Source organism: Hylobates moloch, unplaced genomic scaffold (assembly GCF_009828535.3).
Source record: "Hylobates moloch isolate HMO894 unplaced genomic scaffold, HMol_V3 SCAFFOLD_8, whole genome shotgun sequence".
Lineage (NCBI taxonomy): Eukaryota > Metazoa > Chordata > Mammalia > Primates > Hylobatidae > Hylobates > Hylobates moloch.
The window spans coordinates 25,569,598-25,597,169 of record NW_026652283.1 but is presented as its reverse complement, the minus strand read 5'-3'; the positions used below and the strand labels follow the sequence as shown (position 1 = coordinate 25,597,169).

Sequence of the window (27,572 nt, the reverse complement as noted above, 5' to 3'; positions counted from 1 at the left end):
TATTTAACAAATTATATACTCAAAGTATAATTTTCCATTTGTCTTAATTTTAATATGTATTCAATATAAATGAGTACAATATATTTAATCATGTTTGACACTCTTCTTTTATCCCTTTTTAATACAATCACCACAACATAAGAAAATTTAGGGTTCAACTGATGTTAAAGCACATTTCTGTATCTGGTGGTTTTAAAAAAATTTACATATTATATATTTGACATTTTAAAAGACAACAGAAACAAATCCACAGATTACTCCACCTCTACCCCTACTTTCAGCTGAAAGGTTTTAAGAAAGATCTTGCAGGTTATGAGGACCAGATGGAGCTTAAAAACAGATCCGGAATTTTTTTTTTGAAATTTTAATTTACTTTTTTTTTTTTTGTATCTCAAGAATACTTAAAGGAAAAAAAAAAGGGGTTCTATGAGCCAGAGGAATTCCCAATTCACTTTGAAATTACCATACCTATCTTGCTATATCAAACATTCAATTCTGTTAACTAAATGAACTACATAATATCCTTAAAAATCAGCCAGAGAAGAGAAAAACAAATCTCATCTTCATTATTGACTTTGAACCAAAACTGATTCTTTCAAAGGAGTAGTTTAACCTACTAAATATGTCTATTATAAGATCTTCTTTCTTAGAAAGTAGTATTCCTTCTTTTTCATTCCTGAAATGGTATTTCTTACACTTAAGTTATGGACAATTGTTAGCTAAGTATCAGTTATGGTAAATTGCTAAAATTAAATTATCTGTTTAAGGTACATATAACACATTCCTATAGCCTTTAGAACTGTATTTTCTTTCACAAAAATTTAAATAAATGTGAAAGTAGAAGTCTCATGGTACATAAACTTTGTATCAACCTTGACGCCAAATAAGGATGAAATTTAGCATACAAATCTTCCGTTCACAAAACAGTGGCAAAAATTTATATTTTTAAATTGGTATAATTTTATGAATTCTCAAACATTTATTGGGAATATTCAAGTTTACCTAATTAATCACCCAGAAAGCCAGCAGTACTGCCAAAAGCTCTTGACATATTCAGTAGTCACTGTGAAAACCTTTCATTTCTTTACCACTTGGCAATGGCTCAGTTTCTATTTTCCAATTATGTTTTGGAATAAAGTCTATGACCATTAACTATGCATTTTTTGTTGCTATCTCATAGCCCGTGCACTGTACATATTTACAGAGAAAAAAATAAAGGATTGAATTTTCTGTCCATTCATTCATTCACTTATTTGACCATTTGGAGCCACGTAAGAAGCTCACAGACAGACTCAGAAACTCTTCAGCTTTTCCTCAGACTCAAATCACTGTTGGTCACTAAAGCTGACAAAGAAGTACTTTCCGACGCATCATCTTTCCTTAGGTTCAAAAATGATTCTCGAGTTATTTGAAGGATCTCTCTCAAGCCTTTGTTTTCTTGCTAAAAGGCAAGCAGAAACAAAGATGCAGTCACTATCTACAAGGTAGCTACAACAGCACAAACATATGTTAGGAAAAACTAAACATATGAAGGTATAACAAGCAAGTTCCGTAACTAGCATTAATCTACTCAATGATATATGCAGTTGGCAACTTGAATCTAAAGAACACTTATACAGCTAGGAATCGTGTTCAACATCTTCCACCACTGCAAAGCCTTCTTACTTAAGCAGCTGTAATTGTAAATAGAAGCTCAGAAATTGCCTTATTTTACAATCACATTAGAGATGAAGAAAATCACATCTAGATTTATTTTTATATAAACTCATAAAGCCAGTGAATAGGCTAGAATCTCTTAGTAATTTTTAGTATTTTTATTACTTTCCATGATAGCATGGAATGCAGGACAAGTTTAGCTCATTGGTATTTGAGAGCAGCAGGGTAGGGGTAGCTGATGATATTTTTCAACAAGGAAAGTAAGTGACCAAATCTGGCACTGGTAAATAACTTTGCTTTCTGGCCTGCTTTTGGTTAGTTACTGTAAAAAAATTTGTAGACATTTAACAATAACCTTTCATAATTTGTTCTCTATCACTTTGTCTTCAGTGTCACTTTCTAAATTTTAGTAGTCTAAAGCAGGTTCCCCACCATGATTTCAAAATGAAGCTCTTAAAGCATAAAAGTCTATTGTACTGATTTCAGTTATTCAGAGACTGCTACTTTCACTGTCACAAAATAAAGGACAGATGAGACAAAGGTTTTTAGAATCCCCAGAAAAATAAGAGTGCCCCTAAATATTTGTGGATTAAAAAAAATTTCCCTGTATCACTGTGATCTCTAATAAACAAAATTTTAAAAATTACTCAATTGAACAAGTACATTCACTTCATAAGATAAGCAATATATGAAACATCAATTTTCTACATTACTGGTATATTATAAGTTGCTAATAATCCTAGATTCTTGCATCACCACATAAATGGTCTTGCATAATATGCCCACATAGACAGCATCCAGGAGAACATTACCAGTACCCAAGAAAAGTAAATATATATTTAAAAATGGGATATATTTTCTGGCATAAATCTTTGTATGGACAGTTTTCATCTACATTTGCAATGTAAAACTTACTTCAAGTTGAAATATTCGTTCTTGTTCCTTGCAACCCTGTTGCTCGTCAATTTCAATGGCTTTCCTCATTACTGCTGCCATTTCAGTTATCTGGTCAACATGTGCTTGCAGTTCCTGAAAAAGAGGGATGGGAGTTGGAAATCGGCAAAATACTTTTTTATTTTTGGATCCTCTCCTTTTTATAAAATCTGCAGTACCACTTAACATGAATATTCTTACATTGTCACTTAATATGAATAAAACAAATATTAACAATGAAGTTGGTTGACCACAGATGTGCTTTTGAAATCAGAATTGTTAGGACTAGAATTAAGAATAAGCAGCACAATATGACTAAACCTAGCAGCAAGAAAAATACTCATATTTTACACTCCTCTCACCACAATGATCAGCAACTTTTTCTTTTTTTTTGCACTTACATACACTATTGTTCAAAGTAACGGGAATGATAAAAATTGCCGACGCATTCAATCTCTTTTCCTCTCTGAAGTTTTCAATGATTTAGAAATCTTTTCTGTATTGTTCAGGCCTATAAAGTTATCTCAATCCAATCTGTAACCTTTTCTAGGTCATAATCCTCTTTTTAAGAACAGGAACTGCATCTTTACATCCACCTACTATTTAGTGTATGGTACATGATAAACACCGAATAAAATGAGCACAATTCTGCTTTTCAGTATTAAAATATTAAATGGCCTTCTTTGCTAACTGTTGAAAATATAGTATCAGTATAATACAGACATCCACATTTGTTAGGCGCAGCACGTAGCATAAATTCTTCCAATCTCATTTTCTTATTTTGCACACCTATGATGTGCCAGTACTATGCTAAACAACAGGAATACAAAGACTGTTAAGACATGTTCCCTGATCTGAAGAAGCTTACAGTCTAGTGAAAGAGACAGACAAAAAAAAGGTTTAAAATCAACAGAAACTTGAGAATAATCATTTTCTCAATGAACAGCTTCTATAGACCATTATTCACGGCAGTTGAGAGATATTTTATCATATTAAGCCTAAGACTTAAATATAAAAGTGAGTAACTCCCCAAATAAACATTGTCTCTTCAGTAGTTGTATATATATATTTGTAAAAAGGATTTAACAGTACTCCAAGAAACCCACGGAACTAGTAAGCTGGAAGAAATGACCAAGTAGTATCTTTGGCAAACCACATTTAATAACCTCTTAACCAACAAAAATGTAGGTCCTTTTAATGGGGAAACCGATACACTGCTAGTATTCAGCAAGAAGGTACTCTAAAAGGCTAATCTGTGCTGTCCAAAACAATGTTATTTAAACTTAATTAAAATCAATACATTTTTAAAAATTAACAATTCAGTCCCTCAAATGCATTAGTGACACTGCAAGTGCTCAACAGCCACATGTGGCTACTGGCTTCCACACTGGACAGCACAGATAAAAAAAATTCCAATCATTTCAGAAAGTTCTACTGGATAGTTTTGAATTAGATTATGGTAGGAAGAATGATATTAAGACAAATATCTGTCATATTCTGCAAGTTAACCATTAAAATTCCTCCCATTGTCAAGGAAGCATAATACGTAAAAGCAGGTAAGTACAGATCATTGCAGCAGCAAACTGAGTAAGGGTAATGAGTAAAACTTTGAATACCAACAGCATCCTCAATTTATGATTTGGTCAGTCCTATGGCACTGACCTAAGTTAAAAAACTACATAGAAAGCACGTATTTCTTTTTTTTGAGACAGAGTCTTGCTCTTGTTGGCCAGGCCGGAGTGCAATGGCACGACCTCGGCTCACTGCAACCTCCCACTCCCAGGTTCAAACAATTCTCTTGCTTCAGCCTCCCGAGCAGCTGGGATTACAGGCACCCGCTATCACGCCTGGCTAACTTTTTGTATTTTTAGTAGAGATGGGGTTTCACCATGTTGGCCAGGCTGGTCTCCAATTCCTGATGTCAGGTGATCCACCCACCTCAGCCTCCCAATTACAGGCATCAGCCACCACGCCTGGCTGAAGCAAGTATTTCTTTGCCTTTAAAATAGAAGGAAAAAAACTACTGATTTTTTCAGTACCAAGTCTAACAAAGCTCACCATGAGAAAAAACCCAATACTTCAAATAGGACAGCACTTTTATAAAAGGCCAGGGTAATGGTTCACTTATTTAACTATAAAATCTTCAGAGAAGTATCACAGATTTTTTAACAAGCCCAAGAGGCAAGATCTGTGCTTTCAAAACTGTCTGGAAGACAAGTGTCACCAACATAACCCTTGAACTGTCTTGAAATGTCTTTCATTTCTAACTCCCTGTCTAGGTTTATTCCTCCTTTATTCAGTAAAGACCTGCTACAAGTGAGTTAAAAAAAAGTTAAGACACAATGGAGAGAGCACTACTATACTTAATCCTAACATCTAAACAAAGGCATTTTAATTTCATTTGCAAAATCAAAGGACTACAAACTATCCACAATCTGAATTAAAACATTTAATACTTTGACCAAAATTTTTATGAAATCAGGTTAAAATTAATGCCAAGAAAATATCTTAGATGTCCAGAAAGGAAATGATTGTTTTACGGCAACAACTAACAAGAGCAAATAAATAAAGCATTGGACTGAATAACCTATAAAACCTGCAAATATCTAACAGGCTGTACGTGATATAATACACAGAAAATTAATGAGAAATTTAAAGTTTCTACACTGAAAAGCATGGCTATTAAAGACACAACATTCTTTTAATACATTTCATTTATTTGCTGATCTAATCTGGGAGGGAAATTCAATGTAAAAGAACTTTTAAAATGGACCCCCCTTCCATCCACACCCCAAAAGTTGACTGTTTATTTAGTGTACATTCTGATTGGCTTCCAAGTGCCTTCTCTCCAGTCCATGTTGAGGTGCTTCAAGGATGTGTCGAGATGCATCAAGGAAGAATCCTTCGGACTTGTTACGATGTACCATGTCAATCTGTAGTACAGAGTCATTATAATGTTAATACGGATATCATCCGTAATTTAAAAACTGAATGAGTGTTAGTTCATGCGTGTTAGCCAACTGTTTGAAATGTTTGCTTTTTTAAGATTTCCAAAAAGGCATCTGTTCAAAAATAACATGAAAATTAGTATTTGGGTAAAAATGAGCTCTCAAACTTTCTACTGATTTTTTAAGTATGTGCTCAAAAACTTCTAGGTAAGGGCAAAGTTCTGTGTTATAACAGTCTCAAAAGGATCTCTTACTCCAATCCAAAATGCTGTTATGTGTAACTCTGTTTCTTAGCTCTAAATGTGTTGTAAAATTACTTTTGTGTTTAGGCATATCAGAGCACTAGTACCTAAACACACCCTAGAATACCATACTTTTTGTGCTTTTATTATACAAGTATCTCTGCCCACCCACTTCTGCTTGTTTACCTACCTGCCCATAATTAATTCAAGGCTGGACTGAGACAGACTTTCTTCCCTTCCTTGATACCTTTCCAGATTTTCCTTATGACAGTTAATATTGCTCCCTCTAGCGTTCCAGTAACAATTCATCTCTCTACTTTGGGATTCATCACGCCCTACCTTATAGTAGATTGTTATGTTTGTGTCTGTATCTCCCACTATACTGCAAGCTTGTACATTCATCTTATTATTACCCATAACTAACCCAATGCCAGTATTAATGTTTGTTTAATTAAGTCGAAGTGTCTCCTTTTTGGGAAAAATCAAAATCACAAACATTAATATGTATTAGTGAGAATTAATAACAAATAACTGAATAGTCATTTTATGGGAGGCAAGGATCATCTGAACTTAGATGAAGAATCCAATCTACATAATAAAAAAGGGAATGTTTAACCTTACTAATTAATAAACCAGCTCTGGTGAATAGTAAAATCTAATATATTTTAGAAAACATTTGCTTCTGTCATAGTTGCTACCAGATGGGACCTACAAGCTGTAGTTATCTCATTCTAAGCACTTTTTTTGTAATGGTATTCTTCCCTTTAGATCTTTAACATTTTATTTTTAGGTTATAAAACATACAAACCTTTTAGAAATTCTCAAGATTACATTTATCTCACAAATAATATTAAGTCAACTCCTCTTAGTGCCTTTAAAAAAGCCTTAGTTACTATAATTATTATACCTTTAAATTTAAATGATTTTAGAATGGTCTCATTAACAATAGTTACATTTTGTATTCAAAAGATCACCACTTAAACATCCATGGATTGCCATTTGATTAGGAGATGAATAGCATAATTAGAAAACATTAAACACAAATTTTTAATTTAATTCATTATTTTACTGGTTGACACAAGAGGTACCTATCATTAGGTTTTCTAATATACAAAGGCATATAAAGAGCTATTTGATAGGTATTTAATTCAAATAGAATTAATTACTAATAAGTTAAAAACACCTACAAGCACCAAAATGGAAGAAGTATTTTAAAGAATCTAAAATGTGTTTCAATAATAGAGAAATATAAAAATATGTCCCTTCCTATTTCTGTTGTAACAAATGGGGAAAAGAAGGCTCATAATCACTATTTCTTAAATAATATTGGTAATAATAATAGTCAGCTCACAATTATCTAATACAGATAACAGCCTAGTTTCCATAATCTAGTTTAATATTTTTATTTCGTATCAGCAACTAAAACTCAGTTTAAAATAAATATAAGTGAGAAAGGATTATTCTACTTGTCTTCATAGCAGTTGCCATAAAATATGGGGACATACCAAAGGGAATAGACACAGGGATAACAAAGGGATGAACAGCAGGTAAAACACTAATTTCTAACTACTCCAGCTTTGTTTCTAAAAAATGATGTCAATTGGTATATGATACTGGGGCAAGGGAGCAAAATTTTAATAAGTTGGTTCTCCTAAACCCCATGTTTTTTCCATTATAATAAACAAGATCATTTATAGTCTGGATGAATTAGCCTTATTCAGAAAATAGTCTTAAGAAAAACAAATCTACATTAAACTGCTTTCAGATTTTAAAAAAGGTTTTCATTATTTTTTGTTTTTGCAAGAGAAGTCAATACACAAATTTATTAGAAAAAATATTTCTTAAAAAAATTTGTTTTTTAAAGAGACAGGGTCTCACTCGGTTGTCTAGATGGGAGTGCAATGGCATGATCGTAGCTCACTGTAACCTCAAACTCCTGAGCGAAGTGGTCTATCCACCTCAGCCTCCTGAGAAGCTAGGACTGCAGGCATGTGCTACCACACCCGGCTAATTTTTTTACTTTTTGAAGAGATGGAGTCATGCTATGTTGCCCAGGCTGGTCTTGAACTTCTGGCCTCAAGCGATCCTCCTGCCTTGGCCTCCCAAAGTGCTGGGATTATAGGCGTAAGCCACCATGCCCAGCCTTTTAAGAAATATTTCTTAAAAGCATATAGCCCTACAAAAATAATGTTGAATAGAACAGACTTACCTTTATATCCAAAATAAAATTTATTTTTCAACGTACAAATTAAAGTTTCTAAGAAACAGTGAGAGCTATAAATCAAACAGAAAATGATATATAACAAGCAAGAAATGGAAAAATAAGAAAAAGGAGAAAATGTCAACTAAAAAGATGAAACATTCAACATCATGTTAAAATGCCATTACTAGATATCTGTGATTTTTTACAAAAAAAATCTGAACACAGGATAATCAATCGTCACTCTTTTCCATTTCAGGTCACATTTATAGAATGGATTACCTTGGAGTGCTGCTCTTTTAACTTCATTATTATACCCGGATCATCTTTTTTGCTAGCCATTAGCAATCTAAACATTTGTTCTCGATACTTGCTCATTATAAGTTCCAAGGCTGACTGATGTTCTTCCAGAGACGTACGCAATTCTATCAAGAATAATACTGTATTTTATTCCAACTTGAGTTAAAAGTACACAAAATATTCTCTTCCACTAAGCAACTTATGAACAGGACATTTTAAAAAGAAAATACAATGCATAAAAATCTAGCCATATAACAATAAGAGACACCAAACGAAGTCTCATATTAGTTTTTCGAATATTTTAAGCTTGTTTTTTGAGAATCATTGCAACAAAGATGTACTAAACAGCAATTAAATATCGGCCAAGGCTCTCTCTATATTAATACCAAAGGGCCACAGACCTCAAGAGTCTAGTAGAGAAAACAAGTATGTGGTAGGTGCAGAGTGGACTGTTAGTCAAATAGATTTAAGAGATGTCTGTGGGAAGAAATTGGTGGAAGCTTTGTAGAAGGACAGCGTGAGTTCCCTCAGTTGAGAAGTGAAAGAATGGACCTTCTAAGCAGGGAGGGATGAAAACAGATGATGTGTTTAGGAAGTGATTTGTGTTGGCAAGAGCAAAGAGTTCACGGTGAAGAAAGCTGTGGGAAGAAGATAAAAAAGAAGGCTGGGAATTGATTTTTAGGGTTCCTGTAAAAGGTAATAAGTATATAATGAAAGTTCTTAGGCAAAAGAATTACATGATCAGACTGATTTTTGAAATATCAATCGGATGGTTATGTTGAAGACAGATTGGAAGGGGGAAGAGAGACTGGAATCAGGGAGATTAGTTTGGACATTTCAGGCAAGAGACTGAGCATCTAATCTGAAGGCCAATGCAGTGGGACTGCAGAGAATGAAGCTGGGTTATTTCATAGCTAACAACAGCAGTGCTAACTGGATATTGAGGGTGAGAATCTAAGAGGATGTCAAGCAGGCAGACGTTCATATGTGGGACAGGATAAAGAGCAATAAATATGATTTAGGAATATAGACTAGAAATGGGATTAATGTCAAAAAGTAACGTATCTTGCCTTTGTTTTCTTGTTGCAATTCTCTGATTTGTCTGTTTTCTTGCTGGATTCCCATAACTAACGTGGACCGTGGCCGATGTCTCGCAACTTCATTAAGTTCTTGAATTTCTTCCTGATACTAATGGGGAAAAAAACGTGGGATGAAAATATCTGCAAATATATATATATCTGATACATAAATATGAATATATCTGAAATATACATATAAAAAATATCTGATAAGAGCTTAGTATCCAGAATATATAAAGAACTCTTACAACTCAACAATAAAATGAAAATAATCCCATTTTTAAAAGTGGCAAAGGATTTGAATAAACATTTATCTAAAGATATACAAATGGCCAATAAGCACATGAAAAGATGCTTAATTAACATAACTAGTCATTAGGAGAATGCAATTCAATATACCCCACGAGGATGATTATAATGAAAAAGACAGTAACAATTGTTGGAGAGGATGTGAAGAAACTGCAACCTTCCATACACTGTTGATGGAATGTAAAATGATGTAGCTCAGGGGTGTCCAATCTTTTGGCTTCCCTGGGCACAGGGAATTCAGAAGAATTGTCAGGCTGCACATAAAATACACTAACACTAATGATAGCTGATGAGCTTTTTTGTTTTAAAAAAAATCTCATAATGTTTTAAGAAAGTTTGTGAATTTGTGCTTGGCCGCATTCAAAACCATCCTGGGCCATATGCAGCCAGCAAGTCACAGGTTGGACAAGCTTGGCATAACTGCTTTGGGAAACAATGTGGCAGATCCTCAAAAAATTTTAACAGAGTTATTATATGACCCATCCATTCTACTTCTACATATATACCCAAGAAAACTGAAAACATATGTCCACACAGAAACTTGTACACAAATATTCATAGCAGCATATATTCTTACCAGCCAAAAAAGTAAAATAATCCAAATGCCTATCAGCTGATGAATGGATAAACACAATGTGCTGTATCCTTACAATGCAATATTATTTGGCAATAAACAGGAATGAAGTACTGATACATGCTACAACATAGATGAACCTTAAAAACATTATGTTAAGAAGCCAATCACAAAAAGCCGCATATTTTGTCATTCCATTTATATGAAATGTCCAGAATAGGCAAATTCAAAGAGATAGAAATATTAATGGTTGCCAGAGACTGAGGAAAGGGGAAACTAGAGAGAGACCACTGATGGATGTAAGGTTTTGTGGTGATGAAAACGTTCTGGAATCAGATAGCAGTTATACTGCATAACCTGCAAATGTGTACTAAAAGCCAATGAACTGTACCCTTCAAAAAAGTAAATTTTATGGTACGTGAATATCTTAATAGAACATGTACAAAAGAAATGCAGAAAGACTTTCCATTAAGAAAATGAGAATCTTATTTTAAAATTGCACTCATTTATTTTCAAGGCATTCTCATGAGACACTTAGTAATATATTCATTATAACACTCCTGGTTCTAAACTTCAGATGTCAAACTCCTTTTTTAACGACTCAATACCAGATATATGTTCACTGAAGTGCCTGAGTCTAACTGGACAGTTGGTTAGGGATGCAGATATATCTGTTTAGGGCAACACAGTTGTAAAACCAAATAACTAAACTTGCTCCACTATTTCCAGTAGCTTTGTTAAAAATACTATCCCAGAATTGCTTCCTTTTACAAAATAGATGAGGAGAGTTGGCTGTGAATATACATTTTCCCCCTCTGATTTCCATCATAATGTCAGAGATTTTATAATTTTCTTAAATGACTTGAAAATTTTTATCAGAAGAAGGTTAAAATAGTGTGTAAACTCCGTGGCCCATGGGAATATTCTGTTATACAATAGTAAAAATAGCAAGAAGAAAGCCCTTATGTATTCTTTAATTGGTAGCATTGAATGAAAAATAAGGTAGCAAGTATGGGTACAATAACTGCACAGAATGCAAATCACATATTACCTTGCACCATTTTCAAAAGCTATTTTGTTGTTAAACAGCATCACCTAAGTACTTTTATAAAGAAAAATATGAACATTTCTACATTATACAAGACAGAACAAAATGTGTACCAACATTAGTAAAAGGTATTACCTGGTCTTTGTAAATGTTTCTAGACCTAACAAATTCATTTATTTTCTAAACTCAAATGTGCAACCCTGTCAGCAAAATAAGTGATCAAATCTAGGGTTTAGAAATATATGTCTAGGTATGTCACCTGAACACGACAAAATTAAAGTAAACCTGAAACACACAAGTCAAACTACTTTAAAATTTTAAAGAATGTTGAAAAAAATTAGATACTAATTAGCCAGCAACACATAAATGTCAATGACTGCTTCTGATAAATGGAATGAACAAGAAAGAAAAATCAAACCTGTTTCATGGCTTCTACTCGCTTGTTGAGAGCTGTGGTTTGCTCAATCAGAGATTCTGCTGCATCGTCATGATCTCTTAATCTTTCAACAAGAGCTTTAGCGTCAGCAAGTGCCTTCTCAATTGTGCAACTCATTTCTAAAGATATATCTATAATTAAAATTAAAATCAAGACTCAAAGTCAACACATCTCTTTATTTTAGTTTCATGTCAACACAGATATGCTTCTTAAGCCACATTTGTTACAGTATTGTTCACTGTCCAGGGAGGAAAAAACACCTAAGAACACTGTGGTTTTGCTTCTGGTAGGATACTACAAACTTGAAAGTAAATTTATACTATTATAAAAAAATTAGAACACAGTTAAAAGATTTGCAGACAGAACTAGAATGTATTTAAAACACTCAATTTACAATGGGGAAAAAAGTACATGTCCAATAAATATAATGTCATATAGAAATTTGCCCTTTATGAGGGCATTCCCTATCTTGTCACTTTTGAGGAAGATGATTTGGTTTACTGGTGAGTATTATTCTGGGGTCAATGACTGTCAGAAAACTTTGACTGTAAGAATGCTTCCTCACCTCTGCTTGGTCAGGGGACTTGAGACACTGTTCACAAACACTGCTGACCAGCCAAAGTGGCCTCAATGTGTCATGCTACATCAAAGTCTCAACCTCCTCTTGGAAGAACTTCTGCTTCTTACATAAAGTTGCATTATAATTCTAACTCTTGCATCTTCCTTAAAGTGCAAAAAAAAGTTTTGACTTAGGACAAAACTGGTAATTACAGGAAACTTCCGATATGCTAGAATCAGTAAGTAATATGTTTAAGAGTAGCTGAAAAAAACATGAGACAAAACATGAAACAGTCAATTGTCAGCTTCTTCAACTTGTATGTAGAAACCTCAAACAAAATTTTAATAATTTTAAACAGTCTCTTTCCAAAACTTTAAGTTTCTCCTGAAACTTACCGTCCTTTGTCCTTGAAATCTTTTATCTTCCTTTTTTTTTTTTTTTTTTTTTTGAGAGAGTCTCGCTCTGTCACCCAGGTTGGAGTGCAGTGGTGTGATCTCAGCTCACTGCAAGCTCCGCCTCCCAGGTTCACGCCATTTTCCTGCCCCAGCCTCCCGAGTAGCTGGGACTATAGGCGCCCGCCACCACGCCCAGCTAATTTTTTTGTATTTTTAGTACAGACGGGGTTTCACCGTGTTAGCCAGGATGGTCTCGATCTCCTGACCTCATGATCCACCCGCCTCGGCCTCCCAAAGCGCTGGAATTACAGGTGTGAGCCACTGCGCCCGGGTGAAATCTTTTATCTTTCTACTAAGTTTTACCTAACTTTCAATATAAGCCATCCTTTCTTCAGGGTTTTCTCAAAAAATAAAATCACACTAAATTACCAGGCCAGAAGCCACATTTACAGAAGATAAATTAAAACTTTGGTGTAGATCCAAGTGAAGGGTTATAAACAAAGATTTTCATCAACTTTAGTAAAACAGAAGTTTGCCACAGAATTCAGGACTTTGTTATATACCACTGCCCTGGACTACAGATCTGTACCAACTAGTTCAATTAATGATTATCCCCTCCAATACAAAAAAAAAAAAGCAACAAGTAGCAAAGAGAAGATTTAAATAACTCAACAGTATAAAATATTTCATAAAACACATCAGGCAATTTCAGAAGACTTTCTCCTGTTATTTAAATCGCCAATTTAGAAAATGTCCAATATATGACCAGACATTTCCAGAGAGCCTTAAGAAGTAAACAAGCTGGAAATTAATATAACTTCTGGCTCTCTAGAGAAAACAACCACAAGATTTGTCTTGTAAGATTCAGGAGGTTTAGATAAGGATACTTGAAAATATGATAAGTAAAAGGGCCATTAAAGGAACCAATACTGTCTGATACTGGCTAATATGCAAAAGGACAACTACCCAAAATCTATCCAAAGAAGCTGTTCTGAGAGAGGCACTAGCACCCAACAATACCCTGTACTTCCTCTAAATTTCCAAAGGGAATTATCTAAAATTGTAGACAGACAACTTTCTTATTCGTTAAGAAAGTTAACATAAATGGGTTAAATGGACATCACTATAACTCCCATTAATCCCATTACTATAGAACATCGGATCCTTCTGAGTAAACTTTCAAAGCTGTCTGTAAAGCAAAATTTAAAAAAAAAAAAAAAAAAAAAAAGGACAGGCGCTGACTTGTACTAAGAAAAATGAAATAACCAAAAAAATTGGTTTTATAGTAAAAATAACAGTTTGTAACAGATGGTGAAAGTAATAAAAGACAAATTTGAAATTCTATAACAAATTGTAAAAGATTTGAGAGAAAATAAAGTTTATCTTGGTTTAATAGAACTCAAGTAATAGAACTCTCTAACAGTCCTAATCTGTAAATGATATTGCTGGGACTACTATAAGAAGAACTCTTCTTTATACACTAAAACATAACATCTACAAATGCAATAGATAGGATCTGTTTCCAAATAAAATGCAATAAGGTCCTATATATGATCAGATAGTTAAATAGCCCTCATTCTAGACAGTCTTCCTGCATAATCATAAATCTTTTTGAGTACAAAAAATAGTACCCTGTGTCCTGGGAGTATTAACAACACGACATCAAAACCCCACGCCTATTATATTGTATACCTTGGGCTGGGCGCAGTGGCTCACACCTGCAATCCCAGCACTTTGGGAGGTCGAGGAGGGCAGATCACTTGAAGTCAGGAGTTCGAGACCAGCCTGCCCAACATGGTGAAACACCGTCTCTATTAGAAATACAAAAATTAGCTGGGCGTGGTGGCACACGCCTGTAATCCCAGCTACTCAGGAGGCTGAGGCAAGAGAATTGCTTGAACTTGGGAGGCAGAGGTTGTAATGAGCCAAAATTGCGCCAATGCACTACAGCCTGGGCAACAGAGACTCTGTCTCAATAACTAACTAACTAAATCAATACAAAAATTAGCCAGGCTTGGTGGGGGCAGGGGGGTGCCTGTAATCCCAGCTATTTGGGAGGCTGAGGCAGGAGAATCGCTTAAACCTGGTAGGCCGAGGTTGCAGTGAGCCATAGTACCACTGCACTCCAGCCTGGGCCTCAGAGTGAGGCTCCGTCTCAAAAAAAAAAAAAAGAAAGAAATTGTATACCTTAATTCAGCAGCTAAGGTTTAGCTTCCCTGCCTCAGAGCAATTATAAACCTCAACTGAATTAATCAAAGCATCTTCAGAGGTTATTCTAGGTCTTTAAACCTCATGTTACCATGCATAGTAAATCCCTACTGCTAAAGGAAACCATCCAAAATTTCTATCATTTGAGTAGTTATGAAATATTGCTACTCTCTCTTTTTCATATTACCATCTACTGGTTTAACAGTATTAATCCAGCAACCTTTACCTACTGCAAGGAAAATCTCATTATTGTGATTCCTTAACTCAAGAATTATTCAAGTCCAAAACAAAACTTTTGAATTTTCTAGTACCAAATCCTGACTTTACTGTTTGTTAATGGGTTTTAACTTAAAAACAAAAATCAGCAGTATCAGGCTTGATATACATCAGGTACATCAGTCACTGTGATAAAATTCAATTTCTTACCAGAAGCAAGACTGATCAAATGACTTAACTGTGGTCCACTAAGATGGAGCAACTTACTGAAAGTAAATATATACAATAGGTGATACGCTTTTAGAATAACCCACTTCTCTGAAATGCTGCAAAGAAAAGAGGTTCCTCAGATATCCTTTAAAAAACAATGAATACATTAACTACTTGATGGCTTGATGGTAGCTGTCTAATATAACTGCTATCATAAAGGTAGAAACAATATTATAGATACCACAGAAATACCTTAGTTCATTACTATAAGTGGGATGCTTTGACTAAATGTCCTTATGCAAAGGCCTCATATGAAACTGTAAAATAATCAAGAAATTAAAAGACTCCATGACAAATACACAAAATTTGGCCTGTCAAATTTCAAAAGAACGATTATGACCATCAAGTTGTAAGACCCATGAAGATAAAAACTGACACAATCAGAATGGCTACTTGATAGTACCACATAACACCTCAAACAGGGCCGGGCACGGTGGCTCACTCCTGTAATCCCAGCACTTTGGGAGGCTGAGGCAGGTGGATCACCTGAGGTCAGGAGTTCGAGACCAGCCTGACCAATATGATGAAACCTCATCTCTACTAAAAATACAAAAATTAGCTGGATGTGGTGGCATGCACCTGTAATCCCACCTACTCAGGAAGCTGAGACAGGAGAATCGCTTGAACCCGGGAGGCGGAGGTTGCAGTGAGCCGAGATCGTGTCATTGCACTCCAGCCTGGGCAACAAGAGCAAAACTCTGTCTCAAACAAAACAAAACCTCAAACAGATACTACTCCATGAAACATTTCATTTAAGTAGAAAAAAATGGCCACAATATTAAACATGGATGGGAAAACTTACCTTGGATAGCATAGGATACTGGTTAATTCATGCTTCATTTGTAAATAAATTAATCTGGAAAAACTGTAGGCCAGGTGTGGTGGCACACGCCTGTAATCCCAGCACTTTGGGAGGCTGAGGTAGGTGGATCACCTGAGGTCAGGAGTTTGCGACCAGCCTAACATGATGAAACCCCATCTCTACTAAATACAAAAATATTAGCAGGGCGTGGTGGTGCAAGCCTGTAATCCGAGCTACCTGGGAGGCCAAGACAGGAGAATCGCTTGTACCTGGGAGGTGGAGGTTGCAGTGAGCTGAGATCATGCCATTGCACTCCAGCCTGGGCAACAAAAGCGAAACTCTGTCTCAAAATAAAAAAAGAAGAACTGTAATGGTGAATCAAGGACTAAAACCATTCCTAAACAACTTTCTGAACATCTCTAAGACGATTTTATGGAGTTGCCTCTATGGTTTAGAAATATTTATTTATTTTTTTTAAGTTTAGTTATTTTTAGAGATGAGGTCTTGCCATCACCCAAGCTGTAACTCCTGGACTCCAAAGACCCTCCACTTCAGTCTCCTGAGTAGCTGAGACTATAGGTGCATGCCACCATGCCGGGCAATATTCTTAAATATTCTAGTATGTTTATGTTATGAATACCTTAGAAGAGTCCCCTATTGAAAAGACACAATATTCACAATGACTAAAATACTATAGTTTGTGTATTCTCCCAAGGGCATTCTAACTTGTCATCCAATAATATAAAAACATATTTAACTGCAATAGTTGAAACTTATACATTTCGATGATGTAACACTTTGCTTCTAAGAAACCTTGTCTTCATCATTCCCAGTCCTCAGGAAACCCCATGCGGGAGTTTCCAACAAGATCTAAGTCCAGACACATTGTAATCACATTTCCGAAAACTAAAGAGAAAGAAAAAATCTTGAAAGCAGCTAGAGAAAAATGACATATTACTCAGAACAATTTGAATGACTGTAGGCTTCCCATCAGAAATGAAGGCCAGTAAAAAGCAGAACAACACTTTCAAAATGTTGAAAGAACAGACCTATCAACCCAAAATTCTATATCAAGCAAAAATGTTTCATATATGAAGGTGAAATAAAAGTCATTCTCAGCTGAAGAGAAAGAAGAACTTATTTCCAGTAGATTTATTATAAAGAATACTCTTCAGTTAGAAGCAAAGTGTTATCAGAAGGAAACTCAGAACATCAGGAACAAAGGAAGACCAACAGAAATTGTAAATATCTGGGTAAATATTTTCCTCTTAGTTCTTTTAAATGTCTAATGTTTAAAAACAAGAATTATAATATTTATCTAATGAGATTTTTAATTTATGCAGGCAAATATATAACTACAAGAAAAAGAGAGGAGGCTAAAAAGGCCTATATAGTGATCAGATTTCTACATTTCACTTGAAGTTGTAAAAATATCAATTTTAAGTAAATTTAAAAATTTACATATATTGTGATTCCTAAGAAATCCCTAAAATAACTGTACAGAGATAATAGTCAAAGCTACAATAGATTAATTGAAATGAATTAAAAAGTGTTCAATAACCCAAAAGACAGAGAAAAGGCAAAACAGAGGAATATCAAAGGAACAGAAAGAAAACAAATGATAAGATGGCAGAACTAAATCCAAACATGTAATAATTTCACTAAATATAAATGTCCTCGACATTTATATTTAGATAAGATTAAGATAGATGATCAGAATTTTAAAAGAGGACCCAACTATGCATTGTTTATATAAAATTCACTTTAAATATGATATGGGTAGGTTAAAAGTAAAAGGACAGGCCGGGCATAGTGGCTCACGCCTGTAATCCCAGCACTTTGAGAGGCTGAAATCGGAGGATTGCTTGAGCCCAGGAATTCAAGACCAGCCTGGGCAACATGGCAAAACCCTGTCTCTACAAAAAATTTAAAAATTAGCTGGGTGTGGTGGCACATGCCTGTAGTCCCAGCTACTCGGAACGGTGAGGGTGCAGTCAACCCTGGCTGTGCCACTGCACTCCTGCCTGGGTGACAGAGTGTGACCCTGTCTCCAAAAAGAAAGATGGAAAAGAGGATATACTATATACTATACAAATATTAGTCAAAAGAAAACCACAGGGCTAATAAGGACATGAAAACATGCTCAACATAACTAGCCATCACTGAAATGCAATTCAAAACCACAACGAGATATACCTACTAGGATGGCTATAATAGAAAAGATAGTAAGTGTTGGCTAGGATATAAAGAATGTGAAATGGTATAGCCACTCTGGAAAAGTCTGACAGTTCCTCAAAAGGTTAAACATGTGATCCAACAATTCCATTCCTAGGTACATATCAGGAAAATGAAAGTATGTCAATGCAAAAAATTGTGCATGAATGTTCACAGCAATATTACTCAACTGATAAATGAATAAATATGATGTGTTCATACAGTGGAATATCTCGCAAAAAAAAAAAAGTAGGGGGGAATAATGTCCTGAAACAGGCTACAACATGGATGAAAACTGAAAAAATTATGCTCAGTGAAAGAAGTCAGTCACAAAGACAATGTATCACGCCATTTATATAGTGTCCAGAAGAGGCAAATCCAGAGGCTGAAAGTAGATTAGTGGATGTCTAGGACTGAGGGATTAGGAAAAGGAAGGAGGAATGGGAAGTGACTGTTAATGAACATATGGTTTCTTTTTGCAGGGGAAAAATTGTTCTAAAATCAATTTTGGTGATGGTTACACAACTCTGAATATACTGAAAACCCTAAAAGTGTACACTTTAAATAGGTGAATAGTACGGTATGTGAATTACATATCTCAATAAAGGTGTTATATTTAAGAAAAGAGCTAGAGTGGCTATATAATATCAGACAAGGCCAGGCGGAGTGGCCCACGCCCATATAATCCCAGCACTTTGGGAGGCCGAGGCTGGTGGATCATGAAGCCAGGGGTTCCAGAACAGCCTGGGAAACATGGCAAAACCCCATCTCTACTAAAAATACAAAAAATTAACTGGGCGTGGTGGCACACACCTGCAGTCCCAGCTAGCTGGGAGGTGGAGGTAGGAGGATCACCTAAGCCCAGGAGGTTGAGGCTGCAGTGAACCACGATCACGCCACTACACTCTAGCCTGGGCAACAAAGTGAGACTTGCCTCAAAAAATAAATAAATACCAGACAAAGTAAACTTCAGAGAAAAGAAAATTACCGGCCAGGCGCGGTGGCTCACGCCTGTAATCCCAGCACTTTAGGAGGCTGAGGCGGGCGGATCACCTGAGGTCAGGAGTTCGAGACCAGCCTCAACATGGGGAAACCCTGTCTCCACTAAAAATACAAAATTAGCCGGGCATAGTGGTGCATGCCTGTAATCTCAGCTACTCAGGAGGCTGAGGCAGAACTGCTTGAACCTGGGAGGCAGAGGTTGCGGTGAGCCGAGATCGAGCCATTGCACTCCAGCCTGGGCAACAAGAGCGAAACTCCGTCTCCAAAAAAAAAAAAAAAAAAAAAAGAAAGAAAATTACCAGGGATGGAGGAACATTACATGATAAAAAGCCCCAATTCACCAAGAAGACACACGCATCGTAAATGTATATACAACTATAATTAAAGAGCTTCAAAATACAAAAGCACTAACTCAAACAACTGAAGGGATATATAGGCATATCCACCCTTACTGCTGAAAAATTAAACATTCCTTTCTCAGTAACTGGCAGACCTTGTACACAAAAATCAGCAAGAATATAAACAAAATGAACAGCATCTACTAACTGGCTTGAATTGATATTTATGAAATGCTACAACCAACAACAGCAGAGTACATATTCTTTTTAAGTGCTCAAGACATTCATGAGGATAGATCACATCCTGGATCACAAAACAAACCTTAACAAATTTAAAAGAACTGTAATCATACAAATTATGCTTTTTTTTTTTTTTTTGAGACGGAGTTTCACTCTTGTTGCCCAGGCTGGAGTGCAATGGCACATTCTTGGCTCACTGCAACCTCTGCCTCCTGGGTTCAAGTGGTTCTCCTGCCTCAGCCTTCCGAGTAGCTGGGATTACAGGTTCATGCCACCATGTCCAGCTAATTTTTGTATTTTTAGTAGAGATGCGGTTTCACCACATTGGCCAGGCTGGTTCCGAATACCCGACCTCAGGTGATCTGCCCCCCTCAGCCTCCCAAAGTGCTGGGATTACAGGCGTGAGCCACCGCGCCCAGCCAATACAAATTATGCTCTCTGATTATAATGAAATTAAACTAAAGTAAGCAATTAAGAGATAACAAGAAAATCTCCAAACATCTGGAAGTTAAACAATGTACTTCTATATAATAAGTCAAAAAGGAAGTTTCTGGAAATTAGAAGATAATTTGATCTAAATAAACATGAAAATACAAAATATCAAAAATTTTAGCATGTATGTAAAACTCTACTTTGAAGCAAATTTATAGCATTAAATGTTTATATTAGAAAATTAGAAAGATCTCAAATAAATTATGTAAGCCTCAATCTTTAGGAACTTGGAGGAGAAGAGCAAAATAAACCTAAAGTAAATAGAAGGAAATAATAAAGAGTAGAAATCAATGAAATTGAAAACAAGAAAGCAACAGAGAAAACCCAATGAAATCAAAAGCCAGTTCTTTGAAAAAAATAAAAATTGAGAAACCTCCTGCAAAATTAACCAAGAAAAAAAGTCAGCAGACATAAATTACTCATGGAAAGAAGGGATATCAGGAAAGATGAGATATCACTACAGACCTCTAATTTATTAAAAGGATAAGTGAATACAATAATAAATTCCATACACATGAATTGGATAATTTAAATGAAATGGACTAACTCCTCAAAAAACACAAACTACATAAAGTCACACAAGATGAAACAGACAACTATGAATAGTCCTATTATAACTATTTTAAGAAACTGAATTTGTAATTAGAAATCTTCTGCAAAAAATCTCCAGACCTGGATGGCTTCAGGGACAAATTCTATCACACATTTAAAGAAGAAATAACACCAATTATTATACAATCTCTTAAAAAAGAATAGAAGAAAAGGAAATACTTGTAATTCTAATCTCATAAAATGATGTCAGTATTACTGATACCAAAACCAAAGAGAATACAAGAAAACCACAGACTAATATCCTTCATTAACATAAATAAAAAATCCTTAAGGAAATATTAGTAACTCAAATTCAGCAACTCATAATGACAGTAATATACCCTGACCAATGGGAGTTTATCCCAGATTCAAGGCTGTCTCCAATGTAATCCACCAAAGAAGAAAATCACGCATACCAATTGGCATATTATCAAAAAATTCAGCATACTTTCATAATAAAAATTTTCTGCAAGCTAGGACTAGAAGAGAATTTTTTTAAACTGAGAAAGGGCATTTTCAGAAAACTTATAGCAAACATCATACTTCATAATGAATGATTGACTGCTTTCCCAATAAAATCAGGAACAAGGGAAGGATGTCTGCAGTCACCAGTCCTGTTCAATACATTAGTGCAGTAAGGCTAGGAAGGGGGGAAAAAGCATACAGGTTGGAAAAGAAGAAATAAAATGGCCCCTTTTCACAGCCAACATTGTTGTCTATGTAGAAAACCCCAAAGAATCCAAAAAAGAACTCCTAAAACTACTACATGATTTTAGCCATGTCACAGGATACAAGCACAAGAATCAACTGTTTTTCTATATACTGGCAACAAACAAATAGAAACCAAAACTTTTTTTTTTTTTAAAACACACACTTACAATAGCAAAAAACAAAACAAAAAAAAAACAAAAAAAAAAATCCCTGAGATTCCTGGGCATAAATTAAAACATATGCGAAATTTGTTTGCTGATAACTACAAAATGCTAATGAAAGAAACTAAAGAGGATCCAAATGGAGAAACATACTGTGTTCATGGACTGGAAGACTCAACATAGTAGGGAAGTTTTCTTTTTCTTTTTTTGAGACAGAGTCTTAGTCTGTCGCCCAGGCTGCTGGAGTGCAGTGGTGCAATCTCGGCTCACTGGAACCTCCGCCTCCCGGGTTCAAGCGATTCTCTTGCCTCGGCCTCCAGAGTAGCTGAGATTACAGGCATGCGCCACCACGCCCAGCTAATTTTTGTATTTTTAGTAGAGACGGGGTTTCGTCATGTTGGCCAGGATGGACTCAAACTCCTGACCTCAAGTGATCCTCCTGCCTTGACTTCCCAAAGTGCTGGGATTACAGGCGTGAGCCACCACGCCCAGCCGAAATGTCAAGTTTTCTGTAACTGTTGTACAAACAGTGCAATTTCCAATCAAAGTCCCAGCAAGATTTTTTAGAGAAATTGACAAGCTAATTCTAAAATTTCTATGGAAATGCAAAGAAACTAGATAACAACAACTATGAAAACAAAAAAAGTTGAAGAAACTATTTGTTTTCAGTTTTTTTCACACTACCAAAGTTTAAGACTTACTATAAAGCTACTTCAATCAAGGTGGCATAGAGCTGATAGAGACAGAAAAGGTTTAGAGACAGGGCCATACAAAAATGGCCAATGGATTTTTGAAAAAGGTGCAAAGGCAAGTCAAAGGAGAAAGGTTGGCTTTTTTCAACAAATGGTGTTGGAAGAACTGGACATCTATATGCCAAAAGTTTAATCCCAACATAATTCTTACACTTAATACAAAAATTAACTCAAAATGGACCATAAGTCTAAATGTAAAATTAAAAACAATAACACTTTCAGGAAAAAAATAAGAGAAAATCTTTGTGACCTGGGGTTAGGCAAAGGTTTTTGTAAACATGATACTAAAAGCATGATTCATAAAAGAAAAATTTAATAAACTGGACCTCATCAAAATCACCAACTTTTGCTCTGGAAAGACACTGTTTAGAGAGCTTGAAAAGACAAGCTACAGGCTGGGAGAAAATATTTCAAATCACTTATCCAACAAAGGACTTCTATCTAGAATACATAAAAATCTCTCAAAACAATAAGAAAATAACCCAAATAAAAATGAATAAAAGACTTTACTAGTGAACCAAAAAGATATGGACAAATAAGAAACATGAAAAGATGTTCAACATCATTAGCCATTAGAGAAATGCAATTAGAACCATCATGAAACCTGTCCTCTTAAAATGACTATTTATCTATTGCTGCATCGATACCACATTGCCTCAAATGTAACAGCTGTAAAATAAACTCTCCCTATCTAATATGTGCAAGTCACTGTTTTCTTCTTTAAAATTGCTTCACCTATTTGCCTTCTCTCTAACCTAATTCTATCCAAATGGATCTCTAGAGTACCCTAGAGGAAAATCAAACTGTTATGTAATAATTTTAATTAATTCAAACTGTTGGTAGCTTTCTGAATCTGAGCAATAACTACCTTATACTGTCATTTGGGCAAGAGGACAAGTGCCATTCCCATTTTACCAATGAGAAAATAGACCCAGGAATTCCAAATCTAAAAAGCTGAGGGGCTCACGCCTGTAATCCCAGCACTTTGGGAGGCCAAGGTGGGTGGATCAATTGGTCAGGAGATCGAGACTAGCCTGACAAACGTGGTGAAACCCCGTCTGTACTAAAAATGCAAAAATTAGCCGGGTGTGGTGGCGCACGCCTGTAATCCCAGCTACTCCAGAGGCTGAGGCAGGAGAACTGCTTGTGCCCGGAAGGTGGAGGTTGCAGTGAGCCGAGATTGCACCACTGCACTCTAGCCTGGGCGACAGAGCAAGACTCCATCACAAACAAACAAACAAACAAAGCCGAATGACAGCACCACAAAGCAAAGAAAGAGCCAAACTAGTACCAAAAATAGAACTTCTGATCACCAGTCTAGTGTCCTATTCCTAAGCCACACTGGATTCCCAGGGTCCTGTTTGCTTTTTACCTATATAGAAATCATCTCAATCTCATTAGGTGGAAAAAAAAAAAGTAAATTATCTGACCCTACCCCACAAATGGAACATCCAAGATATTTTTTAAAATTTTCAAGACAGCCATATAAAAGAAACGGGAATGTATATGAAGACAAATTTTAAAGAATAAAAAAATTTCAAATATTTTCCAGACATAACAGCCTACCAACCATTTTAATTAGGTGTCACAGTTAATTACAAGATCAATGAATGTTTACTTATTGGCTTTTTAAAATTGTAATTAACATCCACTTTATGAAAAACACTCTCTCCTCTCCAGATTGCATAATGAAATACAACTATCAAAATCAACTATATTTAAAACTTGTTAACTATAAAAACCTACCTATTGAGGGAAAGGAATTATAAACAGCAGATAGCTCAAAGCATAATTTTTTTAGCATTTCAGAAACACAGCAACAACAGTTTCTAAGAATTTGCATGTTCATTTCCTGTACGTGAGACCACACAAAAGTTTAAAATATTTTATAACATGCATTTACTTTATCACCTTTTTTGAAGACCATTGTACTTCCCCTCTTTTTTGGCCAGGAAGTGGAGTGGGAGGAAGAAGGCTGTTTTCCAAACTCTCTAACAAGTTTCAAATTTTAAAAAACAGACTTCAGTAAAAAAGGAATATTCTAAGCTTTTCGGCCTATTTTTATAGTGCCTATCTTAACTGGCCATAATACACTTACTTACGTTATTTTCTATAGGCAGGTCCAAATTACAGGTGAATCTTTTTTTTTTTTTTTTAGCAAGTTAAAAAATTTTTTTTTCTTTTCTGCATTAGTCACATTCTCGCCCACTTTACCACCCAAAGACTTCTGCAGTCAGACTCCTGGCAGAAGGCTTAGAACATTCTGCTGCTGATAAAAGAGAAACCACCACCCACCCAAGACAGCAATTGCCAGCTGTTTACTTTTAGATTTTGGTTAAGAAAAATTTAAGGAAATTCAAGTCAAATTTTTCAAGCCAACCTCAGAAAATAAATAGGAATATATATGAAATGTAAGAGAAATTAAAGACTAAAAAAAATTTCAAATATTTTCTAGGTAATTAATAAAAGCCTAGCAACCATTTTAATTAGGCATCACATTAATTGTAAGATCAATGAATGTTTACTGATTGGAAACTTCTGTTTCCCTTATCCACAAATCCACTACTCCTACCACTACATCTACACAGAAATATTGTTGCTACTGATATACCACAGATGTGTCTTTAAATGTCAACAATCTAGTTTAAATTTTTTCATGTTCGGGTATGTGTCTCTAATATTAATTAGTACATAATATGAACTGACCCATATGGAAATTAAAAAACCAAAAGGTATAGTTATGGTTTTCATATAAACTTATAATCTTAAGAATGCAAGAAAGAATGCATGTAAATTACATATAAAAATAAGCATTTATACAGGCACATCACTGTATCTGAAAGCAAAGAAAATTTTCACTGTCCTTGAAAATAGTGAAATGAATACATGTTTGGAACTGTATAAAGACACTTTCTGAAGAAAATTAATTTTTAAAGTTGGAAGAAAGATTTTGGAAGTAATGACACTAGAGGATTTTCTTTAAATTACACGTTCTCTTAGAATTGTGGCTGACTGTAGGTTTCATATCCATATGTTCAAAGAGTTGTGACAGTTCAAGAAGGAACTAACCTAATCTAAACCAGTTATTTCTAACCTACAGGCTAAGGAGTCACTGGAAGAGGTTCCTGAATGCACATACTCCAAGCACTGTCTGTAGTCTAAAACATTTCTGCTCCATTTCTCAAACATAAACAGATACTATAAAAATAAAATACAAAATCATTTAAAAGCATAGTTTTCTGTCATTATACATAATTTCAACCAACAATTACTAAAAGTACAATTGCATGTGTATTAGAAGTACAGGGTTTCTCATAATCAAAACAGGTCAGGGACCTTTAAGCTAATGTACAGAGTTCCTTCTGGCTCCAAAATTCTATTATTTTAAAGGATGAAGAACTCTTATGGTGAATTCTTTAGAACTATTCCATTTCAATAAATATACATATGTATATATAAATAATGCTTGCTATGTGCCAAGTACTGGACTTTTTCTCAGAGATGAGTAAGACATGATTCCAGACAGACCCAGGTTCAAATTGGCGGGAGAGACAGATACAGAAACAAATAATACGACCTAATAAATACTGCAGAAGAAAGGTTTCAAATGCGTTGGGAGCACAGCGTATCAATGTTACCTGGGGGAGTTTGAGAAGACAATGATTTATGAATTGGGTTTTGATAGGTGGTAAAATAGAGGAACAGTAAACATCCTAGACATCCGCACGTACAAAAGTACAGAGCTGTCAAAGCGCATGGCATATTTGGGGAAACAGCCAGTATAGTCTGGTATGGTCGGATATTAAAGCAAGACTAAAAGGTAAAATGGACTGGGACAGACTGTAAAAGATCCTGAATGATGATGTGCTTAACAATTAGGATTTGATGCTGTCAGCAATACGGTTACTAAAAAGTTTAAGGACAGAGATAAATATGTATTTTAGAATAACTCTACGGAAGGATTATAGAAGGAAAACCAGTGGAGGGCGGGGGGCGGGGGGGCAACCGCACTAATTCTGGCGAAAAAAAAAAATAATACAGTGCAGTGTAAGTGGAAATGAAGAACCAAGGATGATTCCTGGTTTTCTAGTTCGGATAGCAGGACAGATACTGGAACCATCATCAGAGATGGGATAGAGAAGGCAGGAAGAGAACCAGAAAAGAATAATACCCCCTTGGAGAGCAGTTTCAAGAAACAAGTTATCTTCATTAAACGCTGCAAACAGGTGACTGACAAAGGGTCCCCCGTCCGGTGGTGAGCCCGCAGGTGGGTAAGGCAGGATGAAAGCAGATACGGAAGGTGTGTCCATAGGGTTAGAGCCAAAGCTTTTCACTGAACTTTCCGCACCGCATCTCCATTAAGAGAAGCTCGGAGCCGGTGGGGGGAGGCGGGAAGCAGGGAGCCCGGGGCGGGAAGACCCAGGGCCGGGCGCCGGTGGTTCAAGAGGCGCAAGGCACCGGCCCCGGCGAACGACAGCCCCGGCAAAGGACGCCTCCGATTCGCCCACCCCTGCTCCGGTCCCTGGATTTAGTCCACTTACTCTGCTCTTAGTCCCTCGCAGCCGTCAGCTGTGGCGATGCGGGCTCAAAGCCTCTACCAACAGGGACCTATGCACTCAAGGGAAAAGACTCCGCGCCCCTAATCCGCCTCCTCAGCAAGCAGACGCAGAATCGGACAGAGGCAGCGGACGGGAGCCCGGGAAGCCAGTGCCGTTCAGCCCCATCACCGGCGGGGTAGACACCTCCGCCGACCGCCGCCGACCGCCTCCGACCGGCGCTCCCTGAGGACTCCAGCCTCGCGAGATTTCCTTCCTCGCGTTACGGTGGGCCAGAACCGATCACTCTCCGCTTTGCGCGAGAAGGCCGGGCGGGGCCCTTGTATGTCCCTCCCTATCC

The 27,572-nt window shown here is 36.1% G+C and overlaps 1 protein-coding gene across 3 annotated transcripts; it reads right to left on the bottom strand.

Annotated features, from left to right (window-relative positions):
- Positions 1 to 27: 27 nt before the first annotated feature.
- Positions 28 to 27,515, bottom strand: FGFR1OP2 (FGFR1 oncogene partner 2). 3 transcript variants are annotated; one of them, XM_032159877.2, is made up of 8 exons: positions 27,218 to 27,515; positions 12,291 to 12,448; positions 11,708 to 11,856; positions 9,350 to 9,467; positions 8,262 to 8,404; positions 5,409 to 5,522; positions 2,572 to 2,685; positions 28 to 1,441 (listed from the first exon to the last, which is right to left on the bottom strand). In XM_032159877.2, exons 3-8 carry the CDS (start codon positions 11,840 to 11,842, stop codon positions 1,304 to 1,306), a joined length of 762 nt encoding a protein of 253 aa, XP_032015768.1. In that variant the 5' UTR covers positions 11,843 to 11,856; positions 12,291 to 12,448; positions 27,218 to 27,515; the 3' UTR covers positions 28 to 1,303. The 3 variants fall into 3 exon arrangements, with proteins under 3 accessions (XP_032015768.1, XP_032015767.1, XP_032015770.1); XM_032159876.2 differs by lacking the exon at positions 12,291 to 12,448 and having other exon boundaries at positions 27,218 to 27,514; XM_032159879.2 differs by lacking the exons at positions 5,409 to 5,522; positions 12,291 to 12,448 and having other exon boundaries at positions 27,218 to 27,509.
- Between the last annotated feature and the right edge of the window lie 57 nt (positions 27,516 to 27,572).